Source organism: Simochromis diagramma, unplaced genomic scaffold, assembly GCF_900408965.1.
Source record: "Simochromis diagramma unplaced genomic scaffold, fSimDia1.1 OVJJ01000361.1, whole genome shotgun sequence".
Lineage (NCBI taxonomy): Eukaryota > Metazoa > Chordata > Actinopteri > Cichliformes > Cichlidae > Simochromis > Simochromis diagramma.
Genome location: NW_024386860.1, coordinates 3,111,312 through 3,124,104, shown reverse-complemented (window position 1 = coordinate 3,124,104; position 12,793 = coordinate 3,111,312). Strand labels below are relative to the sequence as shown.

The 12,793-nt window shown below is 37.8% G+C and overlaps 4 protein-coding genes across 5 annotated transcripts; all 4 read left to right on the top strand.

Annotated features, from left to right (window-relative positions):
* The first annotated feature begins 348 nt into the window (after window positions 1-348).
* Window positions 349-1,770, top strand: LOC120732245 (H-2 class II histocompatibility antigen, A-R alpha chain-like). Of its 2 annotated transcripts, none has more exons than XM_040029700.1 (4): window positions 349-516; window positions 737-1,000; window positions 1,087-1,368; window positions 1,455-1,770. In XM_040029700.1, exons 1-4 carry the CDS (start codon window positions 438-440, stop codon window positions 1,580-1,582), a joined length of 753 nt encoding a protein of 250 aa, XP_039885634.1. In that variant the 5' UTR covers window positions 349-437; the 3' UTR covers window positions 1,583-1,770. The 2 variants fall into 2 exon arrangements, with proteins under 2 accessions (XP_039885634.1, XP_039885635.1); XM_040029701.1 differs by having other exon boundaries at window positions 349-520.
* Window positions 1,771-2,284: 514 nt separating this feature from the next.
* Window positions 2,285-5,615, top strand: LOC120732241 (rano class II histocompatibility antigen, A beta chain-like). Its single transcript, XM_040029694.1, has 6 exons — window positions 2,285-2,425; window positions 2,586-2,852; window positions 2,959-3,240; window positions 3,662-3,772; window positions 3,851-3,876; window positions 3,975-5,615. Exons 1-6 carry the CDS (start codon window positions 2,329-2,331, stop codon window positions 3,999-4,001), a joined length of 810 nt encoding a protein of 269 aa, XP_039885628.1. The 5' UTR covers window positions 2,285-2,328; the 3' UTR covers window positions 4,002-5,615.
* Window positions 5,616-5,728: 113 nt separating this feature from the next.
* Window positions 5,729-8,891, top strand: LOC120732244 (H-2 class II histocompatibility antigen, A-U alpha chain-like). Its single transcript, XM_040029699.1, has 5 exons — window positions 5,729-5,971; window positions 6,679-6,784; window positions 7,290-7,553; window positions 7,642-7,923; window positions 8,012-8,891. Exons 2-5 carry the CDS (start codon window positions 6,703-6,705, stop codon window positions 8,152-8,154), a joined length of 771 nt encoding a protein of 256 aa, XP_039885633.1. The 5' UTR covers window positions 5,729-5,971; window positions 6,679-6,702; the 3' UTR covers window positions 8,155-8,891.
* A 366-nt stretch (window positions 8,892-9,257) lies between these two features.
* On the top strand, window positions 9,258-12,793 carry LOC120732247 (H-2 class II histocompatibility antigen, E-S beta chain-like). The gene is made up of 5 exons (XM_040029702.1): window positions 9,258-9,435; window positions 9,626-9,886; window positions 11,624-11,905; window positions 12,022-12,132; window positions 12,381-12,793. Exons 1-5 carry the CDS (start codon window positions 9,378-9,380, stop codon window positions 12,404-12,406), a joined length of 738 nt encoding a protein of 245 aa, XP_039885636.1. The 5' UTR covers window positions 9,258-9,377; the 3' UTR covers window positions 12,407-12,793.

The window sequence follows — 12,793 nt, the reverse complement described above, 5'->3', positions numbered from 1 at the left end:
TGATTAAGTAGGTTAATCAAAACTTTTTTTTAGATTTTTTAAAATTAGATGTTGGATCCATACATGATGTGTTGACTATGTTTAACGTGAAATGTCTTGTAAAACAAATTAAAGTATGCTAACTTTGTGTTATTCAAAGGATTGATCACATCTAGGGTCTTATTTACACTCACTAAATTCTACCTGTTATATTGGTTTTATAGTGTGTAGTGGCAGGAAATCAGCCATAAGGTTCTGCTGATATCTTCTTGAATTCAGTTGGTTAAATCCACAAAGAACAGCTCACAGAACAAATTTAATTGGAATTTTCTCCAGTTACTCCTTTGTTTTACTCCACCCCAGGACCTGGTCTGGTCATATGACTCACTGTGAAGTTCCCTGTTGGCAGCAGTGGTAAAGTTAAAACCAATACTGAACCACTCAGTCTGCTGTCACTGATGTCACATCACACAACAGATATGAAGCACGCTCCTCTCTTAATCCTCATACTCAACAACTTCTGTGTCTTCTCACAGAGTAAGTAAGTTTTAAGCTAACAATCTATTGCAACTTGTTTGTTCTGGAGCATGCAGTTCATGTGTTGAGACATGTTAAGCACCCATAGTCATTTTTTGTTTCTGTTACTCAAGAATGCAAATGCCTGAAAAGACATTATTAGACATAAACTGTACATATTAGCAGTCATATGACTTGACATCTATACTTTTAAGTTGTAAACACAGTTTGTTTTTTTCAGTTCCCCATGAAATGACCTACGTAGTGGGCTGTTTCGTCCAAGGCCTGACAGAGGTTCAGTTTGAGTTTGATGGCGAAGAGTTTTTATATGCCGATTTCCCAAAAAAAGAGATTGTCTACACCGTTCCCAATTTTATTTTTCCCGATCCGAGTCATGTTTTGGTGGGTCTGAGTATCCTTGAAGATGCTTTGGACAACAGGAAATGGTGTTTACTAATTACAAAAATTGCTGAAATGGAAGAGAAGTATGTGCCAGAAGAAAAAGGTAAATCAACCTCTGCATCAATCTCTGTACAGACATGATTGAGAAAATGCTGAGGAAAGTTTTACTTGTGTTTTTACCTCCTCTAGACCCTCCAGAGATCGTCCTCTTCTCTTCTGACAAAGTTGAGCTGGGAGTAGAAAACAGCCTGATCTGCTTTGTGAATCACTTCTACCCACCTTCCATCAATGTTACTTGGACCAAAAATGGCCATCCGGTGTCGACGGGGGTGTCACTCAGTCGATATTTCCCTAATAAAGATCAAACCTTCCACCAGTTTTCCACTCTGACATTCACACCAAGTGAAGGAGACTTTTACAGCTGCACTGTGGAGCACTCGGCACTGGAGACACCCAAAACAAGAATCTGGGGTAAATATTTGACCTTATGAAGTCACTAAAAACAGAAATTTCATTGTGTCTGTAATGACTTATATTGTCTTTAACTTTCTCTACAGACGCTGAGGTCATGAACAGTGATCAAAGTCTTGGACCAGCTATTTTCTGTGGAGTGGGATTGAGTCTGGGCTTACTGGGAGTCACAGTCGGAGTATTTTTCTTTGTAAAGGGACACCAACGACAGTAACTTCTGTGAGGTTAAATATAGTCAGCATATGATAAACAAACACTATATTATTTCTGCACAGTACCATTTAAAGCCAATAAAGTTAACACACATAAAACAAATCCAGTAACTCAAGATGTGATAGAGACTAAATGTGAGTTTGTACAATGTATACAGTGTTTAATAAACTTCGATGTCCATCATGTAAATCAGTTGTATTTTTGATTTTGTCTTCTTTGATATATTAACCACATAACTTGTAGAGATTGTGGTTCTTATAAAACTATAACTGTTATTTTTGTTTATACTTTGCATATACATATATTTAATTACATTTTTTATACAAAAACATGATAAAGTGATTCAAAGCTTTTTGTATTCTGTGTGTTTCTTTTTGTGTTTTACATAAATACTATATTCTACCAATACAAAACTTGCTTTACTAGTAATGTGTAATGTTCTGTTTTGTTTGTGTAATGACTGTTTAGTCATGATCCACAAAAAATTCTGAGCACTCAATTTGACTGAAGTGGCACCATGAAAAAAATGCTGGTTCAAAATCTTTACTTCCCTGATTTTTAATCAAATGTATTTTTTTTTTTACTTCTTTTTTTTTTTTCCATCGGTAATCTGAGATTTTTTGCAAAATAACTGGGGAGGTACCCAGTGACAACAAGAGCACTGAAATCAAAACAATACATTTTGGGAACTCAACTTCCTGATTTTTACAACTCAGTGCCAACTTTAACCACTGCTGTCTAGGTGTGATGATTCAGTCACTCTGCTCTTATTTACCAGACAGCATGTCTCATACTCACAGTTTTCTTCCTTTCTTTGTGCTTTTGCTCGTCTTTTCAACAGAAGGTAAGTTAGACTTTTTATTTATACTGCTCATCAAAGTGATACAACAGACTCAAATAGCTACTTAGCAGCTATCTGTTTAGCTGTAGCATGTGATGTGTGATGATAGGATATACATTTAACTAGCCATATTAACTACTGTTTGTTGGAAAACATTTTTCAGGCGCTCTCTTTGGATATTATGTGGCTCATTGCCAGTTTACTTCCCCTGACGGCCACGATGCCATGTACTTGGAGCAGTTTTACTTTAATAAGGTGCTAGAATGCCAATACAACAGCAGTGTGGGGAAAGTAGTCGGTTACACAAAGAACGGAATAGAATTTGCAGATAAGCTCAACGGTGACCAGGGCTTTATGAAACATGAGGTATGGAAATCAAACCTTTGCAAAAGAAATGTCCCACTGATTTATGATGAGCTCCAGAATTCAGGTAATTTTCACAAAACATCACAGAAATTATCTCGAAACTGTCTCTCTTTCTTTCTGTCTACAAAGAAAGTCAAGTTTTGTTTTAATGACTTGTATGTTTCCTCTAGTCGAGCCCTACGTTTGGCTGAGGTCTGTGGATGCAGCAGACAGCAGACATCCAAGCATGCTCGTCTGCAGCGCGTACAACTTTTACCCAAAACAAATCAAACTAACGTGGCTCAGAGACGGAAAGCAGACAACAACTGATGTGACTTCCACTGAGGAGCTGCCAAATGGAAACTGGCTCTACCAGATCCATTCCTACTTGGAGTATACACCCACACCTGAGGAAAAAATCTCATGCATGGTGGAGCATGCAAGCCTCATGAAGCCCCTGATATATGACTGGGGTAAGAGAGTATTTAATGCCACCTGTATCTGAGCTTTAGATTAGACAATTACACAATATTTCATGCTATTTTGGACATGTTTACCTAAAGCCAGTTAACTTAATAATAAGTAGTTATATTTAATCCAAATCATTAAAGTACATTTTTCTGCCTGTATTTCTGTATTTTGTAACTGATTATCATTCAAATGCGACTTTGCTTTCTTTGTGGATATATCCACATTTCCCAGCATGCATTCCTTTGAAATTTTATGAGAGAACTCCAACAGGGAATTCACAGAGTATAAGGCCCATGCTGCCACACATTAAAAACCACCAAGAGAAAAATGATCAGAAAAGTGAAAGATTCATTTATTTATTTATTAAACATCAGTGTAAAATATGTAGATGTAATCTAATGGTGCTGATAAATGTGTTTTCAGAACCATCGCCTGACTCAGGGAGAGATAAGATTGCCGTTGGTGCAGCAGGGCTGCTGCTGGGTTTGGTGTTTTCAGTTGCTGGGCTCATTTACTACAAGAAGAAATCCAGTGGTGAGAGATTCTTTCTAATAAACATAAAACAATACTTGTGATAAGATTTAATGATAAAAACGTTGAACCTTTCTGCAGGGCGGGTCATGGTGTCAACAACCGAGGTAGATGTTTATATTTAACAGTTATTTTTCCATCACTTTGAAACAGATGTGGAAACATCTACCAGACTATAATAAATCTCTTTTTCTTTTTTCTGCAGGTTTTATACCCCGATGACACACTTTGAGTCGGAGCAGCCTTTTGGATTTCACTGAGATTTTGGTTCTGATTATGTAAAACGTTGTGGTCGACTTGCTTGTCCTTAAACTGCTGTCTGAGCTTTTCACAGACGCACAGAGACTCACATCATCCACATTTTCTCCTCACACTGTAAACTTGATCCAAACTCTGAATCACATCAGCTGAGCTTCCACCAGCAAACAGCTGTGTACTGTTTCCTGTCTGCTTCATTTTGGAAAGAAGAATTTAAAAAGTGAATGTAATATGATGTTTTGTTTTGGGTTTTTTTGCCTTACTCTACCGCCCTCAAGTGGCTAAAAAATCTGTTAATGCAGGTAAACCTTCAGCACATGTCGAAAATGGCAGCTGTAAAGCACTGCGGGGTGAAAACAGGAAATGGGCAGTAAGGGCATAATAATCACTAATCACATGGCAGCATCTTAATGCACTTAGGCATGTAAACATGGTTAAATCAAAAGGGAGACAGGTGATTTAACCAACTTGAGTACTTCAAAAACTATTGATGTACTGAGATTTTTCCAACTGTCTCTGGGGTTTTACAGAGGATGGTCTGAAAAAGAGAAAATATCCAATCAGCGCCAGTTCTTTGGGTTTAAATGTTTTGTAGATGTTAGAGGTTGAGAACAGAATGGCTTTGGGCTCATAGGAAGGCCTCAGTAACTAAAATAACCACTCGATACAACCGAGGTTTGCAAAAGAAAAAGCACTGCAGTCGCAGAAGACCACACTGAGTACCACACCTGTCAGTTAAGAACAGGAACAGTTCTTACAGGCTCAAAAGTGGACAATAGAAGATTTGAAAACTGCTGCCTGGTCTGATGAGTTGATTTCTGCTGCAAAATTCAGATGGTAGAGTCAGACCGTGGTGTAAAGAACATGAAAGCCTGGATCCACCCTACCTTGTATCAACAGTTCAGCCTGCTGGTGGTGTAACAATGCTCATGATATTTTTCTAACAGCATAACCATGGTGTACCTTCTGCTGGCTGCTTCCACCAGGATAACACACCATGTCACAAAACTGAGATCATCTCAAACTGTTTTCTTGAACACAAAATTTAGTTCACTGTCCTCAAATGGCCTCCAAGTGAATAGATGTCAATCCAACAGAGAACCTTTGGTATGTGGTGGATCAGGGAATTCTCTGAGGCATCTGTGCCATCAAACATTAAAGCAGCTCTGAAGGCGATGTGATACTAGTAAGTTATACCTTATAAAAAGGCTGCTGAGTGAAAAATAATGTGCTTTTTGCAAATAAAACAAGCTGTCCCCAGTTAGAAAATATACAAATAATTCATACATACATACAAATTTCCTTATTGTAAAAACTTGATACGTTAGGAGTAGGAAGACTAGCCAACAGGGGTAGTGATACAATGTAATATTCAGCCAGAAAACCAGTCATGTGGATGTTACTTTGATCCTTAATGTAGATTAAACATTGATGCAGAGCATTTACTGTCAGTCAATAACATTCGCTGTTGGCAGTGAATTCTGTCCAGGATGACACACCCTGCCACACCGAAAATATAGTTCGGGAATGATTTGTTTGATGTCTTTGTTCTGAAACAGCAAGTCCAAAAATAAAGAAAAAAATTCAATGAAGAGCTCCAATAAGAATTTCTTTTGCTTTAACTTATTACTACTCACTATAAAACACTGTAAGCTGGTTAAACTTAAAAACGTAACTCTGCTGTTGCTTGGAAATGTTTTCAAGAAAGTAAACTTTTTTAAAAAAGGAACGGACTTTAGGCTAATTGCAGTCAGGTTTGTCAGTAATCACTGGATCAGCTGTTCCACCAAAGTCAACAAAAAACCGACAAAGGCAGAGAAGAAGCAGCCAGAAACCATGACGTAACACTGCAGTGAAAGGAAAGTTCACTACAGATCTCCTTTGGAAATATTTAAGAAAAATGGAAATGCCTCCAGTGTGTCTGAAAGTACACAGGGCATTTTGGTGAGAACATGAGAAATCCACAGGGACCTGTGAACCCTGCAACTGTGGACACTCACTTCATTCATTATACACCACTTCTGCTTTCAGGGTTTTTACTACTTCTGTATACTTAAAAAATTCAAACGTACAGATTTCTGTGGCTTAACGTGGATAAAACCATCATCATTTCATTATTATTAAATGAGAACCACAATTTAGGAGTATAGGAGACACAGATTTTTCTCTCTAAACTACAAGAGGGAAAGGATTTTATACCCTTATGTGTGTGTGTGCGCGCGTGTGTGTGTGTGTGTTTATAAGCAAGGTCTTCAGCTTATAGTGCAGTTTTGTTTTTTGTTTTTTTGACGGTTCCTCTTTTTTGAGGAAACTAAACATGTGACCCATCTTAGAACAAAAACCTCAGAATGAGCTTCAACAGCAGGATAAGGAAGCCGGAAAGTATTGAAATGTGGAGCAGAACTGCGGTAAAGCCGAAAAGATGGTGTAATAACTTTCATAACATCATGTGAATTTCGGAGGCAACTTTTCTCTATGACGGTGAATGCACGAAAGTTATGTAGCTACTGGCAAACGATCTCTCTGAGGTATCTCGCCTGTTCAACCGGTTAGACTGCTGCATTACCATCAGTGGTCATGTGCTAAGAAGGTGTAGCCGGGCTTTATTGTTAACTGACCCTGAAAGAGATCGTAGTTTGCATTTTGTTCAGTTTGGACCAGTGGGGGAGTTTCCGATGATGGCCACCTGCAGCTCACACATGAGGCGCTCTGCTCTCGTAATCCTGCTGCTCAACAGCTTCTGCGTCTTCTCTCAAAGTAAGGATGAATTTCTAATTTACTCCTTTACTATAAACTCATACTATTCAATGTATGTTTGAATTTTCTCAATTTGTCTCTTCTTTTCAAGTCGTCTGGTAACTTGAATTTTCTTGTTCACTAATACTACTGTGAGGTTAACAATAACACCCCAGCTTCACTGGCATGTATTTCATCACTGCTCTTCGTGATGCAGTCCTATTTTTCTGTGTAGTATTATATTAGATCATTAACTGCACTGCATGAGGTTAGGATTGTGCTTCCACCTGGGTTCATTCATGCGTTAACCTGCATTACAAGCCGGACACTCTGGAAACACATGATTTGATGTTATGAAATGTGTTACATGTTTCCTTTATTTTCCTTTAGTTTGTTATTTAATACTCCTGTCTTACTCTTTATATTTTATGTACAGTGAAAATAAAGGGCTATTCTGTTCTATTCTGTTCATACTAATACATTTATTGTTATTCTCTTGTTTGCATTTTTTGTCTTTTTTTCTCAGTTTCACATGAAATTACCTATGTCGTGGCCTGCTTTGTTGATGGGAGAACTGAGGCACAGTTTGAATTTGATGCTGAGGAGCTTCTGTATACAGACTTCGAAAGACATGAAGTTGTATACACGGTGCCCCGGTATTTTATATTTAACCCAAGTGAAACATTTCAGAATTTGAATGTATATAACAATGCACAAAAAGCCAAGAGAGCATGTCCAGCACTTCTGTCATACTGGACAGTAGAGGAGAAAAATCCACCTGAAGATAAAGGTAAAGGATTTTTATTCTTGTGTTAACTTCATGTTGTAACATTGCTGATAAGATCTGATGATGTTAATTATGTTTGATCCTACCACAGACCCCCCCGCGAGCATGCTTTACCCTGCAGATGAAGTCGAGCTGGGAGTAGAAAACAGCCTGATCTGCTTTGTGAATTACTTCTATCCACCTGACATCAATGTTACTTGGACCAAAAATGGTCATCCAGTGTCTGAGGGGGTGTCGCTCAGTCGGTATTTTCCCAATAAAGATCAAACCTTCCACCAGTTCTCAACTCTGGTGTTCACCCCGAGCGAGGGCGACATTTACAGCTGCACCGTGGAGCACTCGGCACTGGAGACACCCCAAACAAGAATCTGGGGTAAATATTTGCCCTAATGAATAAAAATAAAATGAAAAGATTTGTTTACTGTTGTCAGTAATTATGTTCTTTTTTTCTTCTTCTGCAGAAACAGAAATAATGAAAAGCCATGAAAGTCATGGACTGGATGTTTTCTGTGCAGTGGGCCTGACTCTGGGCCTGCTGGGAGTGGCAACGGGAACATTTTTAATTGTAAAAGGACTTGAAAACAAAAAACAATATCTATCTTAGAGATTCCACACATGAAAATCACACAAATAAACAACAAAACTGGGGCACAAAGTCATGGTTCATTCAATAAACAATTCAACAATTAGGTCAGTCCAAAGGTTAAAAATTAACTGTAATGAAACAGAATCCACTAATCACATCCAGTCTTTATTGTGAGAAGTGTTTCAGATTCACACAGGAAATTCAAAAGGCCATTTGACTTTTTATTTCCTTATTTAAATTGCTGCTGTTTGCTTGGGCTGTTGCAGCACTTTTAGTTAACATGTAGTCATTTTCTCCAGTAGTAGCTCTGCAGTGTAGTGGTTTGCACATTCTTCTAACAAGCAGAAGATCTCTGGTTTGATCCTGGCATGAGACACAAATCCCTTGGGGGTTGTGTCAGGAAGGGCAGAAAAGTTTGCCAAGTAAGAGATATGGAGTTGCTGGCTGTGCTTGAGACACAAAAGCAGTGAGAAGTAGCTTGTTATTATGAATTTTAAATAAAATGTGCTAAAACAGAGTCTCTAGGAGGCAGCAGTAAAATGCAACAAGGTTTTCTCAAGTAGTGAAGACTGGATAAAAATGTTTGCATTATATGCACAATAAATATAGTTTGCCATAGCTGGGCAATGAAGCTAATTTTTGTCTGTAACCAAACACCAGCTTTATTGTTTATGTAACTTTGATTGTTATTTAATCTTCTTTTCTATACCAGCAAAATAAAGAAATCTTTGTTGAAAAAAATGACTATTGTCTTTCAGCTCTTTATCTTTGGTTACAAAACCCGTAAAGCTCTGATGTCCCATTAAATAAACACATCGGCCATTAAAATCAGTATTATTACAAATAAATAAAAACATATTTCCTGATATGCTATAGATATAGATATAAGCTGCTAGCCTGCTAGTGTTCAGATAAATGCAAAACCAATAAGTTTAATAAAATCAAATATAAATCTTTTTAGTAACTTCAGACTGGAGAAATACTTGTTTTGGGTTGTGTTTAGTAATTCAAACAAATCAGGGTTAACTGTGGATATTACATAAAAATTACGGCTTGTCTGTGTTTAAAAAAAGCTTTACTGTCTGCACAAATCCGACAATAGAAGTAAATCATGTCCCACAGAGCACCACGCCTACTAAAAGCCTGCATAACAATACTGTTGCTCAGTCTGGCGATTCACTTCCTTCTGCAACAAGATCAGACTTCTTCCTATTTTCATTCGTGATTCCTATTTTTTCACCATGCATATTCGCTGCACTTTACTGCTAACAAGTGTGTTCCTCTTATTTTCAAGAGCAGGTAGGTAACTTCAAGATAATAGCTGTTTATCGGTCTTACAGTAAAAATAAAAAAGACGTTTGATTCATTTGTGTTATTTAGTAAACACAAGCTAACGTTTAAGATTGTCGAACTGGCGCTTGCATTGTGTGTGAGAAGACAACACACGTGAGCATTTCGGCATCAGCTAATTGTTGACTTTGTGTTACAGATGCTTACTTTGGTTACGGGTTGATTCGTTGCCTGTTTACTTCCAAAGATGATGTTGTTTATCTGGCACAGCTCTACTTTAATAAGGTGCTTCAGGGTCAGTACAACAGCACTTTGGGGAAATATGTCGGCTACACAGAGAAAATGAAAGAAATTGCAGATGAACTCAACAAAAACCAACGTTTCTTGGAACAAGAAAAAAAGAACGAACAGAAGTGCAGAACCAACGTCCCGCTAGTGTTTGATGTGCTTTCAAGACCAGGTGAGCATAGAAAAACTCTGAAACTCTAACGATGTTTTAGATTCCAGCAGCCATTGATAGTTACACTTCTTATTTCTGTGATATCAATAAAGCACTAGGTAACAGCTTGGTGCTCTACAGGGACTTTCCCTAAAATGTTTTTTAAGTATGTGAGAAAAAGATTGCTGGTGACTGAATCAGTGACTGAATCCTGTGACTGGTAAGTTTTTGAAAATTACTAACAGTGCTGCGGTGTTTTGCACTGTCGCCTCACAGAAAGAAGGTTCCTAGTTTTAACCCAACCTGTGGATTTGTGTGGAGTTATCATTACCTCCCTGTGTTCAACTTCCTTATACACTCCAAACTGATGAATTACTGATGAATGAAAATCTCTCCTGATTTGTGCGCCATCTCTTTTAAATGTTGAAAGTGAAAAGACTTCCATAAAGGAAACAACCCTGCGTGCTTAGTTACTGCTCTTCAGCCCTCTTGATGCATTTTAGGAATTAAGATGTCCCTCTGTTAACCCTGGTCATGAGCAGGAAGACGGATGGACAAATTAGAGAAATGAGAAAACCCTAGACTGAAAGTAAAAAGCTCAGAGGACAGGAAAGAAAAAGCAGTTCCTGAAATAAAACAGTTAGTCGAAACAACAGAGCTAACAGAGAATTCATGACCAGGAAACAAGGAGACAGAATGGCGAGGAATATCAGCGAAAATTCGAAAAAACATACCAAAAAACAGACAACCACTGAACAGTCAGGGGTGAGGGAAGAGAGCCAGGACAAAAGACACAATGTGGAAGAGAGCCAGAGATAAACCTGAAGATCTGAATGCAATGATGCAGCGTAGTTTATTAATTAAGGGAATGTTCCGAGTGAAAAGATCCAGCCCAAATTATAAGCTTAATCAAACAGAGGGTTTTCTGGGAATACTGTTAAATGTTTAATGCCACCTTTCCCACACGATCCAGATTAATGTGGTGGGTGGGGTCTTTTACATTTTGAGAGAATTGAGTCTACTAACAGGTTAAATGCAATTTTGAGACGGTCATTATCAGCATATACATGGATATTAAAATGACCTACTATAATTATTTTATTAGAGCTGAGGACTAAATTAGAAAGTCTAAGAATTCACCTAGGAACTGTGAGTAAGGGCCATATGAATGATAGTTAACAGCAAATAAAACTGAGTTTTCCGATTAGAGTTTACAATGCTAAGAGTTCTGCTTTCAAATGAAATCTAAGAAGTTGTAAATCTGGATCTATTCAAAGCTTTAGTGGAAGATTGCTGCCACTCCTCCTCTTTGGTCTGTGCTTTGAGGATTCTCACAGTTAGTATTGCTCAGGGGTTTGATTAATTTCAACTATCTGCTGGAACCAAGTCTTTGTAATAGGAGCAAATCAATATGTTTGTCAATTATCAAATAATTTACTCACAGGGGCTTAGAAGACAGAGACCTAATTTTTAATACTACATATTTAACTGTTTACTCTTTAGTGCACTTGAGGGTGCTTTGTTGTGCTTTCTTTGTGAATTTTTTTCATTAAAATCTGATTGGTTTGGTTTGCTTTTTGCCCGACTGGTAACACGCCATCCTCTATCGGAATAGAGGATTACAGGAAAACTGAAGCTCCAGAGAAGGATATAAGGCTCATTACAGAAACTGTGTTATTGCTGCAATGCCTAATCAGTGTTAATTGATGGTATTTAATTTTATACCAAATCGTTCTGACTGTCTGTTCTTTCCACAAGTTGAGCCCACAGTCAAGCTGAGGTTAGTTGAGTCACCAGAAAGTGAACATCCAGGCATGTTGATGTGCAGCGCGTACAACTTTTATCCCAAACAAATCAAACTGACGTGGCTGAGGGACGGAAAGGAGGCAACATCTAATGTGACTTCCACTGATGAACTACCCAACGGAAACTGGCTCTACCAGATTCACTCCTACCTGGAGATTATACCCAAACCTGGAGAGAACATCAGTTGCATGGTGGAGCACGCCAGCCTCATGGAGCCCAAATTTTATGACTGGGGTAAGACAGTGAAAGGAAGCTTATTCTTGGACCTCATCCTGGTTTATGATGTTATTAAATAAGACTTATTAAATTCACAGTTTATAAATGTAATATAGTGATACATGTGTTTTCAGATCCAACATCCGAGGCAGAGAAGAATAAGATTGCTATAGGTGTAGCAGGGCTGCTGCTGGGTTTGGTGTTTGTACTCGGTGGAGCTGTTTTCTACAAGCGGAACACTACAAGTGAGAAACATGACAAACGTGACCTCCTTAATGTCTCTATCTGTAACCTGAGCAATTATATTAGTAAATTTAAGGAATAACTAGTTTACTTGCTCTGTAGGTAACAAGCTGTTCACTCTAACAGTCATTATTTCCACATCTAACTCTGCCGCACTTTTTAGCAGCTGCAATTTTAACACATTAACACAAAATTATTGTTATTTAAAACCGATACATTTTAACTCTGTCTTCTTGTTATTATTGTATAGGCCGGATATTGGTGCCAACAAGTTAATCTACCTGTTTGGAGGTACTGTCTGAAGGTGGAATCATCTAAGAAACAATGGCAGCAAATGGAAAAAAGTCAATTTTGAGTTTGCCAACTGGGAAAAGACACTTATACTTTGTGCATTTAGACTGGAGAATTCAGAAATATTCAGCAAAAAAAGGAAAAAAAACATATGACTTAAGACTTTTGTTTATAAAACATCACAACTAAATTAACAATGTAACTAATGATTTAATTAATTTATTTAGATTTCTCAGAGTGTGGGCTGTAAATGTTCATGTTGACAGAGATGCTGCTGTTTTGAAGGTCTACTTGATCGTGAAATGTTTTATTAATATTACTGAAAATGTTAAAAATATGTATCTGGGGCTTGGATAAAAGAGATATATTTTA

What these genes read in the sequence shown, in the direction of transcription:
- LOC120732247 (XM_040029702.1), top strand. Translation starts at nt 9,378, where the DNA reads ATGCATATTCGCTGCACTTTACTGCTAACAAGTGTGTTCCTCTTATTT. An exon ending in CCTCTTATTTTCAAGAGCAG is followed by an intron (nt 9,436 to 9,625) that starts GTAGGTAACTTC and finishes TTTGTGTTACAG; the next exon opens with ATGCTTACTTTGGTTACGGG. An exon ending in GCCCAAATTTTATGACTGGG is followed by an intron (nt 11,906 to 12,021) that starts GTAAGACAGTGA and finishes ATGTGTTTTCAG; the next exon opens with ATCCAACATCCGAGGCAGAG.
- LOC120732244 (XM_040029699.1), top strand. Translation starts at nt 6,703, where the DNA reads ATGATGGCCACCTGCAGCTCACACATGAGGCGCTCTGCTCTCGTAATC. An exon ending in CTTCTGCGTCTTCTCTCAAA is followed by an intron (nt 6,785 to 7,289) that starts GTAAGGATGAAT and finishes TTTTTTTCTCAG; the next exon opens with TTTCACATGAAATTACCTAT. An exon ending in AAATCCACCTGAAGATAAAG is followed by an intron (nt 7,554 to 7,641) that starts GTAAAGGATTTT and finishes ATCCTACCACAG; the next exon opens with ACCCCCCCGCGAGCATGCTT.
- LOC120732245 (XM_040029700.1), top strand. Translation starts at nt 438, where the DNA reads ATGTCACATCACACAACAGATATGAAGCACGCTCCTCTCTTAATCCTC. An exon ending in GTATGTGCCAGAAGAAAAAG is followed by an intron (nt 1,001 to 1,086) that starts GTAAATCAACCT and finishes TACCTCCTCTAG; the next exon opens with ACCCTCCAGAGATCGTCCTC. An exon ending in ACCCAAAACAAGAATCTGGG is followed by an intron (nt 1,369 to 1,454) that starts GTAAATATTTGA and finishes CTTTCTCTACAG; the next exon opens with ACGCTGAGGTCATGAACAGT.
- LOC120732241 (XM_040029694.1), top strand. Translation starts at nt 2,329, where the DNA reads ATGATTCAGTCACTCTGCTCTTATTTACCAGACAGCATGTCTCATACT. An exon ending in GCCCCTGATATATGACTGGG is followed by an intron (nt 3,241 to 3,661) that starts GTAAGAGAGTAT and finishes ATGTGTTTTCAG; the next exon opens with AACCATCGCCTGACTCAGGG. An exon ending in CTACAAGAAGAAATCCAGTG is followed by an intron (nt 3,773 to 3,850) that starts GTGAGAGATTCT and finishes ACCTTTCTGCAG; the next exon opens with GGCGGGTCATGGTGTCAACA.